Raw genomic sequence first — 22,440 nt, forward strand, 5'->3', positions numbered from 1 at the left:
GCCTTTGAGCCACCAATTCCAACCGAATCTGGTTCCTATAGATCGACTCAACAGTGCTCTGTGAATGAACTGTCTCTCATTAGGGAAACGTTATTATGAGGCAAAGCCAAAGCCAGCAAACCCCCTCCTCACATTCTTTACGCAGAGGGAGGTAAACCCACTTGCTCTTTCTACTCCAAATGTCAGCCGCATTTGGATGACACCCACACCTGTCTACATTAATGCCAACATAGCTAAGTACTTGACCTATTGGAGGGATTAAACTTGTGCTTTCCTGGTGGCTGGTGAAAGGCCTGACTCACCTGATTCACACAGGCACCATGACTGAGGAGGAGGCCTTGGCAGGGAACTTCCTAAAGTGCAGGGAAGCAGGTAAAGGTGTGTTACCTACAAAGGTGAGGTACAGGTAAGGTGGAAGGCACAGAGGTCCAAGGCCCGGGCTCCATAGGTGAGCGGAGCTGCCTCTGCGAGGTGCAGCTGGGCCTTCCAGGCAAGTTACTAGACCTCTCTGGCCTCAGTTTTCTCATTTAAAATGGGGCTTCTAATAGTACCACCCATCTCATCTGGGTGTCCTGAGGATTACATGAGTAAATGACGTGAAGGCCTCAGCACAGCGCCTGGCACCCTGCAAGCACTAGGCAGTGAACCTTCTTCAGGCGACTCTTCACTAGGGAGTCTCTGGGAGCCACTGGCAAACTCAAGAGACCGGCGTCTATGCCTGTGGACTCTAAACTTTCCCAAGCCTCAGTCTCCTCCTCTACCAGGTGGCAACCATGATCGCCATACTGGGTTTTAGAAGCTTGAATGACTGCTTCTGAAAGTGCCCTGTCAGGCCACACGGATGCAAATGTTATCCTCCTTCCCTCAGTCCCATCACTAGTGATGCCAAATGCGAACATGAAAAATGGGAGACGCGGTGTAACGGCTAGCAACAGACCAGAAGACTTAGAGCCAAGCGGTATCTGACAGATCCAGCTCAACCAGTTGTCAGCACACGAGTGAGGACCTCGAGTGGGCGAGCCCCATGTCCCCCCATGCATTTAGGAACTTGCAGTACTTACATGCCTGAGAAACACTGCAGGTGAAACCGTACAGCACAAGCCCATGTGCAGAGACAGCTCTGTCATCAGACCTTTGTATTCAGACCAAGCTGTCCCCATCCAGCATGGTATGGCAGTAAGGAGAGAATACACAGACTGCTCCTCCTTTATAGACTCTTCCAAGCGGAGGGACGTTATGGGTGGTTTTTTGTTAGGATGCTCTATTTGTTTCATATAGATTACCTGGTTCTGCTTCACTGTTAGGATGCTCTATTTGCTTCACATAAATTACCTAAGACGGCTTTATAGTGACAATCGTCACATCAGCTTCATTTCTTCACCAACCGTCCCCAAGTGCAAAGGGTTTGGGGAAACCCGGGAACCCGCCCCCCATGGGGGGGCAGTCGTGCATGTGGACGCCCACCTTCTCGTAGGGGATCTGCAGCAGCTCCAGCACCACGGCGTGGGCGCCCATGTTCCGGAGCAGGCGTTGCTGCTGCTTCCTGCTCTTCCTCACCGACGCGCTCTCTTGAACACAGAGTTTGCTGAGTCGAATCAAAATCTGGTACAAAGAAAGAATCCAAGTTTCTCCTCTGACCCCCATCTCAGTTCTGAGGACCTAACCTACAGCCTAGTGACTACAGTTCATGATCCCTCACTGTGTACTTGGAATTTGCTAAGGGAATAGATCTTAAGCGTTCTTACCTCCCGCCACCGGCTCCCCCCGAAAACCTAACTGTGTGAGCGATGGATGTTTAATTAACTTGACTGTGGTAATCACTTCACAATGCATATGTATATCAAATCATCACTTTGTCAAGTATATTACAATTTTGTCCGTTATACCTCAAAGTTGGGAAAAAAATTTTTTTAAGAAAAAAGAAATCAATCTCAGAAAACTAGGAAGCGTAGTTGGAAAAACGATTGCAGGGGGTGGTGTGGACAGGAAGGCAAAAGGATCACAATATATTAAGAACATGAAACGAGGGAAATTCCTCTAACTTGTAGTATCCCTATTGATTGTATTAAACCAAATCCACATACGGCTAAGAACAAGTCTTCCAGAATAACCAATGGGTTACGGCTCCATCAGCAAGTGGGATGGTTTCAGATCTCCTAAAATGATATGACTGAGCAGCATTGCAAGGACTTGGGAAGAATTTGCTCTAGGGTAAAAAACATCGAACTCCAACCTCCCAACTTTGAACTACCCTATGCAAAGACTCCTAAAGAGCTATGATTCTCATTGGTGGGTACTACGCGCCAGCCGCTGAGGGAAATCCTTGACAATTTCACCACTTAACTCTTCCTTCAACTGTAAACCTTCAGGAGTAGAGGTGCTGGCGGCACCTATACAAGGTGAGGAGACTGCAGACACCCAAATCATAAGTGGCAGAGCTGGATCTGAACCAAGATCTGACACTAAAACCCAGGCACTGAACCTCAGAGGTTTACTTTCTCCCTGTTACACTTTCCATGAAGGGAAAAGCTCAAGGGGGGGCACTTACCTCTTTGACCACCCTGTAGTTATAGCTGCTGGGGGTCTCATGCTTCTGTGACTTGTTATTCCCCTCCTAGGAACCAAGATGAACATGAGTGGGGTGTGTACAACTCTTAGGTTCCTGTCTGTTAGGATTAGCGTCACAATTTAGGAAAGAACAGGAGTTTTGCAGCGTTTTCCAGCTGTCATGCTGGGTTTGCGCCTGTCATTCACTTGCTCACAACTCAGCTCCCCTCTGACGGCAGAGGATACACGTTATTGCACTGATGGGGGAGAGGATGATAGCCCAGGCATGGCTGGAGAACAGGTTCTTTCCCAAGTGCGTCTGCAAGGGACACCTGGGGCTGGTTCATTCAAAGTCTGTTCTACATGGACCAAGGTGGCACGAGAGATGACGCTGAACTTGTATTTGTAGCTCACCTCCTGAAAGAATGGCTGCCACCCTGTTAACAAGCAGACCTCCTGGGAATCAAGCCCATCCTATAATCTGCATTTTTATCCAAAACCGGAGGAGGACGTTTACTTGTTCTGAGGACCCCATCCGTCTCCTCCTGCAGCGTAACTTGTGCGTCACCCACCTCTGTCTTCTTATGCTCATTTTCAGCAGATGCACCGTCCATGGCCTCGTCGGGGCCCTGCCCTTTGTACACCCAGAGCTCTGACTTCTCCACGATGGATCTCAGTTGGTCCAAGTCTTGTTTGATCTGTTTGTAGTTGTCGACATCTTGGCTGGTAACAAGCAGTTGAACCTGAACGAAAGCAATTCATTAGTGACTCACAACAGCCTCTCAGACAGACAACGCCAACAACACCCACACCCACACCCACACCCCCCCACACACAGCAACAGGACCTACCTGTTTGAAGGCCTGCAGGACCTCCTGCCTCTGACTGAAGTGCCGAAAGAGGAGCTGCAGGGCCCCTGACACCAGGGGTGGGTAGTCGTGCATCGTCAAATGGAGCAGGACCCGAAGGAAGGTTCTGCCGCCGTGGTCGTCCAGGTCCAGTGGCGTGTTCTCCTCACTGAGGGGAAAGGCCACATGAGCCAAGACGCCCTCTCCCAGGCCCCTGGGCCCAGACACACCTCACCTAGGGAGATTCCTAACTCTGTAGCCCCCCTCAGCCGACCTGGCTTTCCACTGCCTCATTTAACAATATACAACCTTATCTGCTCTTCAACTATATTCTGAGGTGAGGGGGCAGTTAAGCTGTCCCAACTGGGGACTTCCCTGGTGGTACAGTGGTTAAGAATCCACCTGCCAATGCAGGGGACATGAGCTCGAGCCCTGGACCGGGAAGATCCCGTATGCCTCAGAGCAACGAAGCCCGTGCTCCACAACTACCGAGCCTGCGCTCTAGAGCCCGCGAGTCACAGCTACTGAGCCCGCGTGCCACAGCTACTGAAGCCCGCGCGCCTAGAGCCCGTGCTCTGCAACAAGAGAAGCCACCGCGATGAGAAGCCTGCACGCCGCAACGAAGAGTAGCCCCCGCTCGCCACAACTAGAGAAAGCCTGCGGGTGACAACGAACACCCAATGCAGCCAAAAATAAATAAATTTTAAATAAATTTTAAAAAATAAAAAGATGTCACAACTGTCAAATTTTTCATCAAAGTCCCCACCTTCCCACAGTGACAGGCCTGGCTTTGCAACCAGATTCCCAACTGGTGTTCTGCTGGGCTTCACCTGTGGTTTGAGAGCTGCACACAGTTGTGTTTCTCCCAAGTTACTAGTTTATTTTTTATTTAAGATGCTCTAATTCAGCACCTAGCAAACCCTCTGTGGTGAAGGATGAGCTTTTTTGATGTCTAGTCCGTAGCCAACTGCTGTCTTGGTCTGTACCACGTCCACTGACGGTGCACTTGGATGTGGTCATAGTGTCCAACTGCCATCAAAGGGCCCAAAGGCTCACTTGTCTAAACTGGTAGCAAGCGGGTCGGTCCCACAGACCCCACTTTGCGGAGTGTGGCCGTGAATCACCCCAATTCAGTGTTCCTCCAACTGGGGTTAATCAGTGTATTATCAGGGCTTCTCTCAATATCTACGGTAACTTGATTGTGTGTTACTTATACAAGTAAAAATGTAATAAGCACGTGTTGGAGAAAATGGCAGGCCACCTCGAACCTGAACGCTACCACTCAATTTCTGTGTCGGTGCCCAATTTGTATTTCCAGTCAGATGAAGGCCGAACGCTGGGACCTCTGTGGCTGCAGACAAGCAAGAACGCCACAGATGGGACTCAGGGCGTAAATCCTCTGCTCGTGCTATGTGCTCCAAAAGGTGTGAAGAAGCTTTCACTGCTGTTCAATATCAGGAAGGTGGTGGGAGAGCTGAGACACCACCCAGCAGACCGAAAGGACATCATGTTAAACTCAAAACCCCTGAGTTTCAGAACAGCAACCTCTTCCATAGGGTAAATGCTGCTGCTACGTCAAAGTTCACAGGTTTTACATCGAGCACTGCGGTAGACTGTTAACATCGGGGGCCCCTCTCTGGTCTAAACACTCTTGTATACTCCCCTCCCACACTGATGCTGGGCTAGGCTGGGCGATTTGCTCTGACCAATAGGACGTTAGCAACATGATGCAAGCAGAGGCTTGCTTAGTGCTTGCACGCTGCTGGTCTCTGCACTTAGAGCCAGTCACCAAGCTATGCAGGAGCCCAGGATACTTGTGTGCAGAGAGACACAAGTCCCAGCCTTACTGACACCTCCACCACAGAGCCAGAAATGCGAGGAGAGCAACACGGATGTGCCAGCCCCAGTCACAGCCACCACAGCTGCAAGACAGACCCAACAGTGACCAACAAAAGAAGCATCCAGCTGAGCCCCCGTCAACCCACAGAACTGTGAGAGGCAATAAAATGACTGTTCTTTTAATCCATTAAGTTTTGAGAGGAGGTTGTTACATGGCAATAGGTAACTCAACCAAGCGTGCATATTCCAAGAGTTATGCATAGAGGGTGTTTATACCAAGTCTGCCGGTGTCTGAGGCTTAGAGGTATTTGAGTCTCGTAACCATGTTTCGAGTCAACGCTGAGCAATCTCATCTTTTAGAAAGGGGTTCATACATTCATCTCATGTTAGGGACAATGAAAGAACAGTATAAGTGTCTGTGTCCTTTTCATTGTTGCTTGGCTTCTAAAGGGCTCGGGGGTGACTACAGCCCATTAGCAGCAGTGACCTTGCTACACTCACTCTGTTTTGAGCCCCCCCTTTCTTTCAACTCTATTTCCTCAGCGTTTAAAAAAGTTTTGTAATGTGTGTACTTTGGGAAATCTCCGTCAATTCCTTCTGTTGTAAGCAGGAAACACACACACACACGAACCCAACTAAGATCACTCTGACCTGAGTACTCAGAGTTATAAAGACAGCAGTCAAACAACCTAAACCCAAAGACTAAACGTTTCCTAGTAAAGGAGAAGCCTTGGAGAGCTAGAAAAGAGAAGCCTCCCCCATCTTAGAACCACCTACAAAACAGAAACTGAAAATATACTTTCCTTCCTCCAAAGATGCCCTCGGCTTGCTCTTCAATGTGTTCAAAGTCAAGAGCACCTGAAAAGTCAGAGAACAGAACTTCAGGTGCAGGAAGGGGTGAAAACGTGCTGCTGGTGAACTTCCCCCAAAACAGGCTTGCCCCTGCCCCTCAGGCCCTGATAGGTGGGGTTATTTCTACCACCACCCTTCTCCTTATCCATCACCACTATTTCCTGGGCGGGAGAAGCATCCACCATGAGTAAAAGTTGGCAGTGGACAGTAAATTTTCTTGGAGAGTTTTCTTTTGGGTTTTTTGGTTTTTGTTTTTTTGTATTTCACCATAACACTAGAACCCTCAGCTGTCTTACGACTAAGACACCCCAAGATGGAAGCAAATAAGATCAATCCCAGAAGGGATCTGGGCCCTTTCAATTATTCCCCTGCCCCCAAAGGGTAACTCCCAGGGTCTCATTCTAAAATGCAGTCATCTTCAAAAACGTTCACATATTACCCTTGTTCTAGAACATACTCTTTGGACTTCCAGTTTTCATTAGACCCGGGTCCCATGTTATGGCTGAAACCCCATTCCGGCATCACTAACCTGGTACATTACTTGGTCCCTCTTGGCTGCTGCTTCCGGAGGATGTTTCCAAAGTCTGGGAATTGCTTTCATCAAACTCCCGCTTAAATATACACAGGAGGCAGGAGATCCTATAATCCAACCTCACATTCAAAATAAACTAAAGATTCAAGTGGAAATGGAAACAGATTGGTTACCTTAGCAGACCACCTGGAACATTCTGCCAAGCCACCGCACTCTGGCTGGGCCTGGCATCTGCTGCATCAATTACCTTAAACACCACGTGAGCCAGATATTTGGCTTCGATTTCAACAGTCACTTTAACAAAAGACTTCTAGGAGTATATCAAGTTTGCCCACAGCACCTTAGCTTCTAGCGTAAACTCCAGCGTCCCGGCAATTAATTTAATGCTCAGAACAATAAATCACTCACTCTCCACTCGATCCTCTATAAAACATTGCTTAAGTTCAGCAAGTACTGAATGCCAACTCTGGGCCTTAAGAAGGGCGAAGTTGGCTGCTTTTAAAAGAACTGCCAGAGAAAAATGTGTTTTCAGTACTGAAAATTAGTTTGGTTCTCATTTTCTACTACTGATTGTTTTCTTTGACGTAGATACAAACCCTTGGGCTCTCTCTTCTTTCACTCCCTGTACTCCCTCCCAGTCCACTCCAACAGAAAGTCACTTTTTCCACGTTTGTGGCTGGAGCCAAAAAGAAAGATCAACCACCTGGCATTGTTTAAGGGCCTTACCGACATTCTCCCTTCCGTTCTCTCCTCATCTCTGCCTGGCCCTCCTGGCCACCTTACCCAATGCCAGGGCTGTCACCTCTCCTGGACCGAAACAGATCCTTGGCTTACCTTCCAAGCTCTTGGTCCACATTTCCTACTGACCGCTGGACATCCCCTTTGGTGTTCTCCCAGAGTCTCAAACTCAGTATTGCACCAAACTAACAGTGTCCATTCTGCCTGGGTTCTGCCACCCTCAGTCAACCTCAGGACCATCAACTCTTCCTTCCTTGACACGCACATCTCATCAGTGACTAAGCCCTGCTGGTTTCACCTCGGCCGTTCCTCACGGATCTCTCCCCCGCCGGCGTTCACCCCCGCTCACAGCCTCTATCTCCCTCCTCGGCCATTACGGAAACAAGTTCACCAGATCCACATCTCAAAGGTGCTTATTCTTAGGTTAGCCCCCTGCTTGAAGACGTTCAAAGGCTCCCCACAGAGTGAAGTCCTAATATTTCTGGCACCCAGAGCTCCCTAGAGCACGGCGCAGTCCGCCTTTCCAACCTCATTTCTGATAACTTCCCTTCAGCACACTCCACGTCCCTGCCCAAGGAGAACAGCTTACTGACCCATGCACCAAGACGGCGCTGGTTCCACCTGCTCCATCCACCTGAGAACGTCCCCTTGTTTCTACACATATCCCGTCCAGGCATAAAGGCTCAGAGAAAATCTCACCTCCTCTGGTCCTTACTAAATGGGATCACATGACCTACCCTTATCGCAGGAGAACACTTTTCTCATGGTTTTATTTCCATGTACACACAGCTTCATCACACCTTATCTTCCTATTAGACTATAAACCCCCTGTAGACACAGGCTGTGTCCAAATCATCTGTGCATTCCTCATAGAGCCCAGCAAAGTGCCTTACAAATGGTAAGGGATCAGTAAGTATTTGCTGAAAGAATGAATCCATCAACCAAATGTTCTCAGATTACTCCAGTGAGTAGACCTCAAGATGTGACCAAGTTTCACACCGCATCACTTCTGATAAACATGCACGATATTCACATACTTGGGACCTGTAAGCCATGGTCTAAGAAATCCCTGAAATCCTTCTCTACTTTTGGTCACGCATAAATTCTAGGAGTTTTCTTCTGTATTTAAATCACTCTTTACTGCCTTCAGTAATTATTTGGATGAGTCCCACTGATGTTTTCAAACCATTAGTTAACTGTGATTTCAGAATCGAAAAAAATCCTCAAATCTGTAAGCATTTATAGTTCTCTGCTCCATGTTCCGGGGTTGAGATGAGGCAGTGCGGGATAAAAGAGAAAGGTGACAACGGTATTCTTTTCATGAAGGAACAGCTGATTTTGTTAATGAATAAAAAGTTCCCAAGGAGGAGAAAGAGGAAAAGGCACACTGTTGGCAGGCTGGGAGGTTCTCATATGGAAGATCACGGCCTCTCCGGTAAACTGGCTCCCACCCCCTCCTGCCTACGCCAGGACTTTGCTCCTACGATTGTGCTCTCCCCGCTTCGTCAGTATGTCTTCCCTCTCTACATGATCACTCCCATTCGGCATACAATCTTGCTGACATCTCCCAACTTAAAAATTACCAATAATCACCCTGCAGCCACCTTCCCACTTTTCTCTGTTCATCTTTACAGCAAATCCACTCAAGAGGTTGTATGTACTGACTCCCCACTTCATCTTCTCCCATTCTCTCTTGAACCTGACCTGTTCCCAAACTTGTCACGTATGCTCCCACCTCAGGTCTTTGCATTTATTGTTCCCTCTTGGAGTCCCGGAGACTGTTTTCCTAGATAGCCACATACTAGCTCCCTCATTGCATTCAGGTCTCTGATCACGTAACCCGAATGGGGAGACCTTCTCTGACAACCCCATCAAAAACAGTATCCGTGGCCTTTACCCCCAACGGCCTCCAAACCATCTTGACTCTCTGTTATATTTTCACATCCTTAGTATATACATTTTTACATGTCTGTGCCTCCTATCAAAATGTAAGCAGGAATGATTCTGTTCATTGCTGGCTCTTCAGTGCTTAAAAGTACTCAGCATGGAATCAGTCTCTACAAATGGCTGCTGAATAAATGAATGAATGAATAAGGGAGGGAGGAAGGGAAGGATTGAGGGAGGAGTTACCAACTTAATGGAACCTTGACTGAGTTATGAACAAAAAACAGGGAATTCAGCTATGTATAGAAGCATAAGTGAGTTAATTCTAAATGGTGAAGACAGAGACCAATGACTAGGGAAATCTAAGGTAACTGCAGAAAGTGTGGCATGGCTGGAGGAAGAGGGCATGCTGGGGAGGGACAGGAGATGACAGTACAGGAAGCAGAGGGCCAATTCTGAAACAGCACTTGAGGCTGAGCTAAGACTCTACCTCCACTCTCTTCCCAGAAAGCCTAGGGCTCCATCAAAGCAGGGACACTGGATGCAGATGGTCCCCTGAGAAGCAGACTCCCGCCCACCCTGCGCCCGCCCCAGCCCAGGGTTACCTGGAGTATTTCAATGATCTTCAACTTGGTGTCCATCACCATGATGTCCTCCTTCTCCGGCTCTGCTTGCTTCACGTTGCCCTCAGGGGCGGTGGCCGTGGGAGTCATGGGCAGGAAGCCTCCTCCCCGGAGCACCACCTGGGTCATCAGCTCTCCAACCCCATGGATGGACCGCATCACGTTACTACCTAGGAAGGGCCAGGACAAACCCTGGTCATGACACCCTTGGTGTGTGCTCTGGGCACCTGGCCAGGGGTGGAGGCTCTTCGGGACAAATCACTTAACATGCCTCTGTTCCAATACATTCTAAGACCCTGGGAACCTGAAACGGTTAACAACCATCAGAAATGCAGGGCTTCAAGCAGTAGGGGAAAGAGTACGGAGCATTTATGTATGGTAATTCACCTGCCAAATTTTATTGGTCACGTACTACATGCTTGTTGCTGGGATGCAGAAGGGATGCAGAAGCTAACAAGACACACATCTGGTGCTGCCACCAAAAGCCACTTGATCTTGAATACATTATGCTACCTCTGAGGGTCAGTTTCTTCCACTCTCACACGAGAATAACGGAGCCCAAATGACAGAGCTTAAGTGGCAAAAGGTATGCAAAATGACTGAGCACAGGCCCTAACAGATAGTAGGACGTAAGTAAACGTACTTGTTCTATTCTAGCTGTAGAGACCAGTTAAACAATAATCCACACGTGAGCACCTAGTATGTGTCTACTACGACCCTAAAACAGAGGGGGAAAAAAACATATAAAGGCAGATTTTCCTATTTACAAATTGGAAATAGGATACCCAGACACAGTCTGGATTTCACTTACTCATATACTAATATAAACATTTGAGGACCTCATGACACGTCAAGAACAATGACATGTATTTTTAAGATATAAGCATTAGGCAAGTGTTAGGCAACTCTCAAATGGTGCAGTGAAATGTACAGACTCATATATATAACTATAAAAAATACAATAAAGTGTTAATAATCATTGACTCTTAAGTCGTGGGTCTACAGGTGTCCACTGTACTATTCTTTCCGCCTTTATTTATATCTGAAAATGTTCATAATGAAAAGTTGACAAGAAAAGGACAAAGAAAGGACGCGCCATCAGACAGTAAGTATGAGAAGAGCAGGAGGAGGAGAGGCCGGGCAAGCGCGTCACGACGTATGGGCGCCATGCGATCTCCCTCCTCAGCTTCTCCACGTTATGCTCACCTTTATTCTCCTCTCCCTTCGCCATCTTGCTGATGGGGAACATTGTGGTCACGTGCACACAGTCCAATATGGCCAGGAGGATTTTGGTTAATCGTAGAAGGTCAGAGAAGTTGTAGAAACCAAAGTATATGAGATTCCTAGCTAAGTTTACAACCTATTGTATTTAAGAAAGAGAGAGAGGAGGAAGATGGTATTAAATAAACAGTATCCTTCACTTGCATTTTAGGTGGACTATTTTATAAATGACTGATTCTGACCTTCTTTACAGTAAGAGAAGGCATTTAGTTTACTTGCAGTTTCTGGCCAAATTTCATTTTTGTTTCATAAGGAGAAAAAAATAAGAAACAAAACCCTGCAAAGCTACTAATCTGCTCTGATGACTGGTTAATAAAAAACTGACCTCATTATTGGCTCTGTGCAGCTTCCCAGAGATAATACAGGGCAAGCCAAGGTATACAAAACAAGGACACAGATAACACAGCAGTCCTCTGAAATCTCATTCCTCAAAAGGCAAAGTGATCTCAAAGAGAAATACTCAACTCAAAGGTAAGAAGTATTTATGTCTCTCAAATGATTAATCTGTGACAGATCCCAAGCACAGACTGTTTCTTTCCTGTCGCTTTTAATATAATGTACAGATTATACATAATGTTCTATCCGTTTTACATGATTCGGTTCACCGTTTCTTCCAGGAGCATAACTACCTTAAGCTAAGTGACTGGTATTAGTTCTATTTTACTCTGCAACAAAACTGAGCTGAATTCCTTTTTATTACAAAACCAGAGTATCATGATAAAAAAAAAATCACCACCTAGTTTCTATTTACCCCACAGAAAAATGATCCATAAACAGCAGACAGAACACACAGATCACTTCACCATGAGTTACCTCAAATGTAAGTTTATTTTTCTCCTTATCAGAGAAAGGGAACCTCTGACACACCACATCTCTTAAATACTCCTCCACAAATTCCATGGTCTGAGCAAACCTCTCCTTAATTTCATCTTTGGAAGTGCCACTACTATCATAGCTAAAAGGAAAGCAGAAAGAAAAGGAAATCAAATTTCAAGCTCTAACCAGTGAGGCCTTCCCTGTTTGCTCAGCCCCCAAAGCTAACACCATCCACCCCCACACTTCACACCCTCCTGCCCCTACTTTACTTTTCCCTCCTCAGCACCCAGCACACCAAGGTAGATATTTTAGTCCTTTATCTTGCTTACTGTCTGTCTTGCCCCACTAGTGTACACACAGTTTTCTTGTTTGTTCCCAGATAGATTCCTTGGGCCTGGCATGCGGGAGACACTTAAATATTTGTTGAATAAAAGAGATATAAAAGGACAATCATGCCACCTCTTACATTCTTGAGGAAACAAATAACATTTGCCACCCTTAATTATATCTTAAGCTTAAAGAAAAAATGACTCATCTTTCCTCTCTGATTTAACTAGACGTATTAACCTGACCATAAGTGGTTTGTCTTCTGCTACATAGAACACTGTAACTAAGAAGTTTTGTGTTTTTTTTTAACATCTTTATTGGAGTATAATTGCTTTACAATAGTGTGTTAGTTTCTGCTTTACAACAAAGAGAATCAGCTATACGTATACATATATCCCCATATCTCCTCCCTCTTGCGTCTCCCTCCCACCCTCCCTATCCCACCCCTCTAGGTGGTCACAAAGCACCGAGCTGATCTCCCTGTGCTATGCGGCTGCTTCCCACTAGCTATCCACCCTACGTTTGGTAGTGTATATATGTCCATGCCACTCTCTCACTTCGTCCCAGCTTACCCTTCCCCCTCCCCGTGTCCTCAAGTCCCATATCCTCAAGTCCATTCTCTAGTAGGTATGTGTCTTCATTCCTGTCTTGACCTTAGGTTCTTCATGACCTTTTTTTTTACAAAATTCTTAGATTCCATATATATGTGTTAGCATACGGTATTTGTTTTTCTCTTTCTGACTTACTTCACTCTGTATGACAGACTCTAGGTCCATCCACCTCACTACAAATAACTCAGTTTCGTTTCTTTTTATGGCTGAGTAATATTCCATTGTATATATGTGCCACATCTTCTTTATCCATTCATCTGTTGATGGACACTTAGGTTCCTTCCATGTCCTGGCTATTGTAAACAGAGCTGCAGTGAATATTTTGGTACATGACTCTTTTTGAATTATGGTTTTCTCAGGGTATATGCCCAGTAGTCGTATGGGTCGTATGGTAGTTCTATTTGTAGTTTTTTAAAGAACCTCCATACTGTTTTCCATAGTTTTTGTATCAATTTACATTCCCACCAACAGTGCAAGAGTGTTCCCTTTTCTCCACACCCTCTCCAACATTTACTGTTTCTAGGTTTTTTGATGATGGCCATTCTGACCGGTGTGAGATGATATATGTAACTAAGAAATTTTAAAGCAGCATGAATGAGGTCTTAACAGGGTGAAGGAGCCAGGCTCACTCATCAATGGCGATCTCGGAGGGAATCTCGGACCAGAGGCGGGCGTATTTCACGGGAGTGACTTGCTCCTGTGGGTCTCGGTCCACATGCATGTGCAGCATGAGACGGCAGAAGGACGCCCGCAGGTCATAGGGCAGGTTCTCATCAGACATGCAGCGGAGAATGAGATCCACGTCCAGCTGGCCTGAGATTTCGTTGATGGCGAGGTACTGGCGGTCCAGGCACATCCTCGCAAAGAGGTTCAGCTGGTACCTGGAGAACAGGAAAGTTACACAGGGCTCACTCTCATGGAAACACACAGCAGGAGAGTCACAGGGGGGCCCCAACTCTCATAGGAGTGGCAGGTGGCCACAGGAACTTACACATCAACACTCTTCACTTGCTTGTGTATGCAAACTCTGGCTTCTGTACCAAGCGGAAAAAGGAACAGTTCAAGCCCCACCAACAGTCACATGTGCCTACCCTGCTGTGTGGGAGTAAATACATGGCTAGTTGATGCCATTTTGCCCTTGTTTATTTTATAAAATGGGTGGCGGGGGGGGAAGCATTAGGCTGAAAACGGTTGCCTGTTTCTTTAGTTCTGCTTTTATGCAGCACATGAAAGACCGCATAGGAAATGGTAAAGGTTTCAGACCCTTACTGAGTCTGCTTAGAAATTTTATGATACTTTCAGGGTCTTATCCCATAGAGCTCTCCTCTTTGACTTTTACACACACGTGAAAAACATGGTAGAAAAAATAGGGGGCTCCTCAAAATGTTACGGTTTCTTCCTCACCTAATTACATATGATCTCTGTTAACTTCCAAATTTGACCACTGAAACACTCTTTCTCATTCACTGTCAGCAGAAGACATAGCAAACATTAAAAGAGTAACCATACCCATAATGTGAAATAAGAAAGCCATAAGGTTCCACAGTGGCAAATTCCAGCTTCTGACTTTAAAACCCTACTTATTACCAATAATCATGAGTTGGAAATATTCTCAACCGCACTAGATATCAGTGAAATGAGGATTAACCTACGTTCTACTTCATGCTCGTAAGATTAACAAAAATTAAAAAAGCATCACAGTATTCAGAGATAGCAAAGACAAAGGGAAACAAAAGTTCTCTTTTGGCGGGCGTGTACACCAAAATAGCCAATTTAGGATTGGTTGGTCAGTTTAAAATATGCATACCCCCCAATCTCATAATTCCCTGGTGTGGAATGGAAACTCCTACACATATGCACAAATTTGAACAAGGATATTTCCCGACATGAAAAACTAAATTGTGGCATACACTGAATATCAAAGAGCAATGAAAATGTGGCACGGTAATAAAATGGAATAGCATTCAGCAGTCAAAATTAAAGAAATGGACCTACCACCGTCAGCATGAATCCATTTCAGAAACAATATGAAAAAATAAGGCAGATTTCAGAACGGAACTCAGACTCTGGAACCACTTATATAAAATTTTAAGAAGCAACAAAATAGTACGTATTATTTATGAATGTACAGAAATGTAAAATATAAACACACAAAGAGTGTGGAAGGTCACACACCATCTGCATGAATGGAGAGAAAGAATACAGGAGGTAACAAAGGGCATTGTAATTGCAAAGTTTTATTTATTTCTATTAAAAAATGCTGTAAGCACTTCCTCATCTTTCCTTCCCTCTTCTTTTATTTTAAAAGTATTTATTGAGTCAGCAGATCTCAGAGCTGGGACCGAGGTGACGCTGGGCTGGAGGAGGTGACTGGCAGCGATGGAGACTGAGCAACACGGCGGGGACAGCGCCAGCCAGGTTCTCGCTGTCAGAGGAAGGGGTTATGAACACAGAAGGGTGAACGCTAGAATAACGCTACAGTGTTGGAAAAGAACTGGAAGTACTGATGTGAACTCATGACTTTTATTACATTTATACAGATCGATATAGAAATAGATATGTGTGTGTCTACGTGGACAGACAAACAGATGTGTGTACAGTCACACACATTTCCTAGCTCTGTCTGCAAAAGTTCTATGACGTTGTAACTATTGTCTCTACTTTACAGATAAAGGAACTGGGACATAAAGAGGTGAATCACTTGACCAAAGTCAAAGAGCTACTATGTAGAGAGGTGACCCCGCAGGCTGACTCTTAACGACTACAAAATATATCCGTGTCATGTGCCATGCTATGTAGGGATCAACTGTAACTGGGGGCTAATGCAAACATTCAGCCTTCTTTTGACGGAGCCACACCCAGACAGCAATGTCCTATCTAAGTATCGATGAAACCGTACACGCTACAAACTCCTGAAGTACACACCCGTCTTTCTGACAGACGACCTCATCAGAGGACACCCATGCCGCCCTCGCACCTGTAGTAGCTGAGGACGTCTCGGTCTTCTTTCTGCCCCTCCTTAGCATCCTGCGCCAGTTCCCTCACACTCTTACTGCGAACCTCTTTGTTGCTGTCCCTCCAAAACAGCCACACCTCTTCCTCATCCTCTCCTGCCTCCAGAGCGTTCTCTCCAGTAGAAACACCTTCAAATTCGAAACGAGAGAGTACCAACCTGGAAAAAAAGAGGAGGGGGAAACTCATTATGTTTGAAATCCTTGCTCATCGCTGATCAACTACATTAATGCGTTGAACTCTAGCTGCACTTTCAGCACAAAGACACACACAGAAAGCCACTTTACTTCTCCCATCGGCAGAACCACAAAGAACCAAACATTAACGTCTTCATACACTTTAGCCCAGGGGTTCTCCACCCGGGTGACTGTGTCTCCCAGGGGACATTTAGCAATGTCTGGAGACATTTTTGGGTGTCCCAACCAAATGGGAGGGCTACTGTTGGCACCCAGCACGTAGAAGCAGGGAGGCTGCTACACATCCTACAACGCGGAGGACAGAACCCACAGCAAAGAATTACGTGGCCCCAAACATCAAAAGGCCAAGGTTGAGAAAGTCGGAATTAGCCCAAGTCCAAAATTAAGTTATGCATGAGAAACAAAAAAATCACTAGTTTAGAGCATAGTTTAGTGTTTTTTAAATAAACTTTTTTTAAACATTTTTTATTAACATTTAAATATTACTGGCACTATCCTTCTCAGGAAAACTGCTCCCCTGCTAAAAACGAATTGCTACTATTACCAAAACTTCTGTGGACCAATCACCACTTTTTGAACAGTGATGATTTAACAAGCTCTTCCCTACAATGACTTAATATCAATAATGAATTACCTCCTTTAAAATTTAAAACTGATGATCATAATTAGAGAATTTTAAACTCTTAAAATTAAACCAAGGGTGTGTAAAACGTTCCCTGGTGAGCTCCCATTACTGTCAAAGTATGTGACATCACCATGCAGAGGAACCCACACCAAAAGCAAACTTGATAATTCCTTTGATCAAGACCTTTTCAAGAGGACGATCAACAGCCAGCCAACCCGACTTCAGAAATCAAGAAGCAGGGTTTTATTACCTATGAGCACAGACATCCACTGAGCCACACATTCTCCACCTAAATCCCGTTCTCATCTTTCTTTATCTTAAACCCGCAGACCGTACTCACTTGGTCTCAATCAGAATGTCAGCGTTGGTTGGATTCAGCACAGCTTTACATATCAGTTCCTGGGTCACCGGAATGGATTTGTTCATGGACACGCAGAGATCAGAGAGGTAATCTAAGAATCTATCAAGAGAGAGAAACCAAATAAAACAGTTTCTGTAGACAGAGCAGAGGTTGGGCTCTGGGAGCCTGGCTCTCCCTCAAAAGGACTGACCCAGCCTACCTTTAAAAGAAGTCAGCGAGGCTTTGGGTTTTAGTGTCAGCATCCATGGAACCCCCAGAAACCCAGACACCAGAGGGAAGCAAGGATGGATGGATGGATGGATGGATGGAAGGGAGGGAGGGAGGGAGGGAGGGAGGGAAAGAAAGCAAGGAAGGAAGGAAGGAAGGAGGGAGGGAGGGAAAGAAAGCAAGGAAGGAAGGAAGGAAGGAGGGAGGGAGGGAGGAAGAGCAAAGAAAGAAAAGCAAAAGAGGAAGGGTGGCAGTGACTGTTGTGAGGAAGGGCTGACAGGGTAAAAATGAACAGAGGAACCACCAAGTAAGAAGATCACATAAGGAAGACATGGTTAGGATGCAGGGTACCCAGAGCGGTGAGGGGCAAGGCTCTGAGGCTTGAGGCCCAAATCAGAACCCTGGTTCTGGTTCTTATCCACTACGTTCTGATATGTACTGTTATTTGGGGGGAATTACTTAACCTCACTGTGGTTCAGTTTTCTCATCGACAAAAGAGGCTAATATAGAACCTCAGAGAGTTCTTCTGAGGATTAAATGAGCTAATTCATGCCAAGTGCTTACTTAGTCCACTCACTGGCACATAAGAATGGTCCATAAAATGTTATTTTATGGGTGGGGGCAGTCATTTTTATAAGAACACCTTCAGCTCTCCAGTGTCACCATTCATGATACGCACATTGTAAACTATTTCCCACTTCACCTGAAACGGTGTGCACCTTAATTAATTAGAAGGAGGAAAAAAGAGGGGAGAGAGCGTAGGGGGAGGGAGAGATCTGTATGAATGCAATAGAATTGACAGAGTTCACTAAAGTAAATAAAAACACTCAACAACTATGTGTGCAAAAGACTAACTGATGATATTTGGGGGAGTTCTAACTGATCACCGCGGGGTGCTACCAAGTGAATGAGTGGCCGATCGTTGTCATTTACTGTGCACCTACTAAGTGCCAGGCACTTTACACGTATTTATTCTCATTTAATTTTCACAATGACCCATCTAGCAGATGAGGAAGTTAAAGCTCAAGGTCACCCAGCTGGTAAATGTTGCAGCTAGGATTCTACCCTGGTCTCATGCCCAGACCAAGCTCTTTCCGTTCCTCATCAAGGAGCCTGTCAAGACCTGCTCAACCAAAACCTGTCCCTAACAGCCCCGAACCAAGGAAACCCAGGAAAAAGCACCATGACCCGCTCAGGGCCTGCATCGGAAATGCAAAGACACCTTCTGCCCGTGAACCCCGCCCCCCGCCTCACCTGGGCTCCCTGTTCTTTCGCACCAGACTGACGAAGGTGTCGATCTCCGCCGCGGTGATGTGTTTTTCCAGGAGTTTCCGATTATTGTGGAGCAGGGCAGTGATGGTGTCTTCAGCCAACACATCATAGCCAATCTGCTTCTGCATGAAGCCAAACTGCTTGGCTATGTACTCCTTCGAAGGAAGGAAAGCGAGGTGAGTGGGGAGGACTGGAGACAACGGGGGGAGGCTGGAAGTAAGCGAGGGAGCAGCGGCCCCCGAGGAGGCATCACTGCCCATGAGGGAAATCACAGGGGAGCATCTTTCCACAACTTTCTAATCCAGGGCGACAGCTGCAAACTCCCTCGCATCCTTTATTTTTACTAAACCTGCCACACAGATGTAGTCAAGTAAAATAGCCTGTATTTACAGATAGGCATTTTTATTAAGTCCACTGTATAAATTTTAATGTAGTGACTTATTTTTCGAAAGGTCAAAAGTTGTTTTTCAGCTCTGATTTTATTCCTCATGCAAAGAGGATTTAACTGTGCCTCGCTGCTCTGTGCTGCTGAATAAACACAGTCAAGCCTTCCTGGATATTTAGAACAATGCCACCCCATTGCGGTTTCCTTATCTGGGGTGAAAATACATTTTTAAAGTCAGCGGGTGGCAGAAACAAGTTAGGAATACGTAAGCCAGTCGATTATATTCGTGGAACATGCGAAAACACCTCTGGCTTCTTTTGGGGGATCAGACGTGACATTCCACAGAAATATTTAAGATCTCCAGGAAGCCTCTTATGAATATTTGTTGCTAGTCAAAGACATTTTCCCCGCCCAAAACAGACCCCTTGCTTGCTCCAAGTTCAAACGGCCCCTGAAACCTGGTATAATTTTTTTTCATTAATTCCAAAATTCTAAAAGTGACTCAGGATCAACATAGCAGACAGGGGCCCCCTTGCAGCCCTCACCCAATAAGGATGCACGTTTGGGAATTCATCAGCCCCCAGGGATAGACTACCGCCAGCTGGCACAGGGTCCATAAGCAACCAAGCAAAGACATCCAGAGTTGCAGCAAGAGGGGCTGGTTTAGTCCCCTCAGGTACAAGCGAAATGTCCTGGCACACACTATAGACTCTGATGTATCCTCACTGGAAGAGAATCAAATCACTTCGGCACTAGTATGGTATTCACGCACCAGAGGTAGATTTATAGCAACCATAAAACTAACAGAACACAGCATCACGGGTATGTGATGTTTTATATTTAAACAGTAGCAAAGGCAAAGTGAAAGGTTTAGAAATACTAGCTAACAAAGTTACATCTAACGTTTTAGAGCACTGCTTAGGATCAACACTACCTTTATGATGACACACAAAAAAACTTTAACTACAGAGAACAGTTTAAATTTAAAGGCCAGCTGTAGGGGCATCCAAAGCTTAAAAACAAAACCTTCTGTAACACAAGGCAGGGATTGGAGTTCCAGTTACAACAAGCATCACTCTGTGCACCTACAGTAGTTAACCGAGCGCAGGGTTTCTCAGCCTCAGCACTGCCTACGGACTTCTTGGGCCGCAAAATTCTTTGTTGCAGGGGGCTGTGCTGTGCACGGCTGGATGTTAATGGCATCCGTGGCCTCTGCCCCCGAGATGCCAGTAGCATCCCCAACTCATGACACTCAATAGGGTCTCCAGACATTTCCATATGTCCCCTGGGGGAAAAATTACTCCCAGTTAAGAACTACTGATACAGTGATTCCTCAGAATCTCCAATTGTCAGGAACCCTCACAGAGGTTAAAACACCTAATTCACGGAGAGACTATATTGGTTGTGTGTGTGTTTACTGTCATCACACAGGTGATGACTTAGAATGTCATAAAACGTGAGCCAGAACCAAAACAAAGAGAAAGTTACCAGCAGAGATGGAGGAAATGGATGGGACAGGAAGGAAAGATTTCACTCCATCTTCAATTATCAGCACACGGAATCAGTGTGCCCTGAAGTCTTACGGGAATGTGCCATAAGAAGTACTGTATAGGTAATACCAATGTCAGGAAAAAGAAATCTCCTTGAAAGGTGGCTGCAGAAGGGGAATTTTCAGGTATCCTTCTCAACTCTGTAATAGATCTTCCCAGGCTTGCAAAAAAAATCTGTGTTTCCTTTCTAAGAGCAAACTTAACAATGCACTACTACCTGGCCATTAAATAAATATACCTGTGACACCTAAAACTCATTGAGGAAAGTACATGAACTTCAGGGAGGAAGCTGCCCATCACTTCCCACTGGTCCTTAACCCCAACCTGGTTCTTCCTGTAGTCCTGCTGGGAGTGTCTCAGGACCCTGTAGCAGAGGCGGCAGATGTGTCTGAAGGGTGCGTGCCGCTGGTCCCCCAGCTCCTCCAGACGTAGCATCGGGCCGTCACCACAGTCTGTGAATGGGGCCTGTAACAACTTGAAGATCTGTGTGCAGAAAGAAAGGAATGAAAACTGCCATCACCTACTGTTTTAAGGGCTAACCTTCTCTTTGGAAGTAAGACAACCTCAAGGGCGGCTAAGCTATATAGGAAAATCTCTCTGTGCAAACAATCATGAACCTGAAAACTGCATTCATTCCATCAATTGGGACTGGCTCCTCCCTGAATTCAGTCCTCCTGGACCTAACTGGTCTTCAAATACTTGACAACGCAGTGTTTCCAGCAGTGCCTGAGAGCACAGACTCTGGAATCAGCAGATTCTAGGTCGAAATTACACATCTTTATTACTTTCCTACAGGTACAGATCATGGTCAAGGTAACGTTCAGTTTTCTCAGCGGTGATATGGAGAGAATAATACCTAGCTCACAAGGGTGTTGTAAGGATTAAAGTAGATAGTAAGTGTCAGGTCCTAAGCGTAGTGCTCACACAAGGGCTCAACGAAGGCTCCTCCACAGTTTCAGACCCTCTAGGAATCACTACTGTGGAAAAGAGCATGGACATTAAGCCAGAGGTCTTATTTGGCAGTTATCACATCAAACGGCAGGGCACAATTTATTCTGGGACTTTAAACCCTTGTTGAAACAAGACGGAGTGTTACTAAATATTGTCTATCACAGTCCAAAAGGAGAAAGGAGTCTCCAATCCAAGTTCCTAGGGAGAACTATGGGACTTGTAACTAACACGTTTTCCTTTTGGCTCTAGTGGCCCAGCCTCCCACAGCTTTAGAGAACTTTATGGCATACATTTCCATGTATTTCATCTACCCTGGACTTGTCACTTTCCTCCCTCTGATTTATTTCTACCCAGTTTATTCTAATTTATTTCTACCCCGGTTTATTTAACTTTATACCAAATTACATCATCTACGTATTTTCTGTGAGTTCATTTTATTTTCTACTCATTCTTCATTTACAGGTTTTTTGGTGACTTATAATGGTCCCCAAAAGAGCCTCTACAGGCCTTCTGAGTTTATCATATACTCCAAATCTCCCAGATACATGAAATAACCTTAAGGATACACCGCACTTGATATTATTTTGAGGAAAATAAAGTTGGCAACTGGATTCTTGTTGGGGTTCCTAACAGGTAAATTCTCACATGGCTGATATTCAACAAGCATGTTAACAATCAACTGAACTATCAAACCATGAAAAGATGCAGGAAACTTGAATGCATTTTACTAAGTGAAAGAAGTAAAATCTGAAAAAGGTACATACAGTATGATTCTAACTATATGACATTCTGGAAAAGGCAAAACTATGAAGACAATAAAAAGATCAATGGGCATCATCAAAAGATCTAGAAACAATAAATGCTGGAGAGGGTGTGGAGAAAAGGGAACCCTCTTGCACTGTTGGTGGGAATGTAAACTGATACAGCCACTATGGAGAACAGTATGGAGGTTCCTTAAAAAACTAAAAATAGAACTACCATA

General features: G+C 45.4%; 1 protein-coding gene across 1 annotated transcript in view; it reads right to left on the reverse strand.

The window, feature by feature from the left end:
* The window catches only part of ITPR1 (inositol 1,4,5-trisphosphate receptor type 1), a 221,277-nt gene that overhangs the window by 43,791 nt on the left and 155,046 nt on the right, over positions 1 to 22,440 (reverse strand). The window contains exons 17-30 of the mRNA XM_028478860.2: positions 20,832 to 20,990; positions 18,555 to 18,727; positions 17,073 to 17,192; positions 15,876 to 16,070; positions 13,528 to 13,779; positions 11,958 to 12,099; positions 11,070 to 11,223; positions 9,846 to 10,033; positions 6,616 to 6,754; positions 6,038 to 6,092; positions 3,399 to 3,564; positions 3,120 to 3,290; positions 2,549 to 2,614; positions 1,465 to 1,602 (exon numbers count right to left, since the gene is read on the reverse strand). Coding sequence (XP_028334661.1) covers positions 1,465 to 1,602; positions 2,549 to 2,614; positions 3,120 to 3,290; positions 3,399 to 3,564; positions 6,038 to 6,092; positions 6,616 to 6,754; positions 9,846 to 10,033; positions 11,070 to 11,223; positions 11,958 to 12,099; positions 13,528 to 13,779; positions 15,876 to 16,070; positions 17,073 to 17,192; positions 18,555 to 18,727; positions 20,832 to 20,990 — 2,118 coding nt within the window. The remainder of the gene's footprint in view (positions 1 to 1,464; positions 1,603 to 2,548; positions 2,615 to 3,119; positions 3,291 to 3,398; positions 3,565 to 6,037; positions 6,093 to 6,615; positions 6,755 to 9,845; positions 10,034 to 11,069; positions 11,224 to 11,957; positions 12,100 to 13,527; positions 13,780 to 15,875; positions 16,071 to 17,072; positions 17,193 to 18,554; positions 18,728 to 20,831; positions 20,991 to 22,440) is intronic.

The sequence above is a fragment of the Physeter macrocephalus genome, chromosome 18, assembly GCF_002837175.3.
Source record: "Physeter macrocephalus isolate SW-GA chromosome 18, ASM283717v5, whole genome shotgun sequence".
NCBI classification, from domain to species: domain Eukaryota; kingdom Metazoa; phylum Chordata; class Mammalia; order Artiodactyla; family Physeteridae; genus Physeter; species Physeter macrocephalus.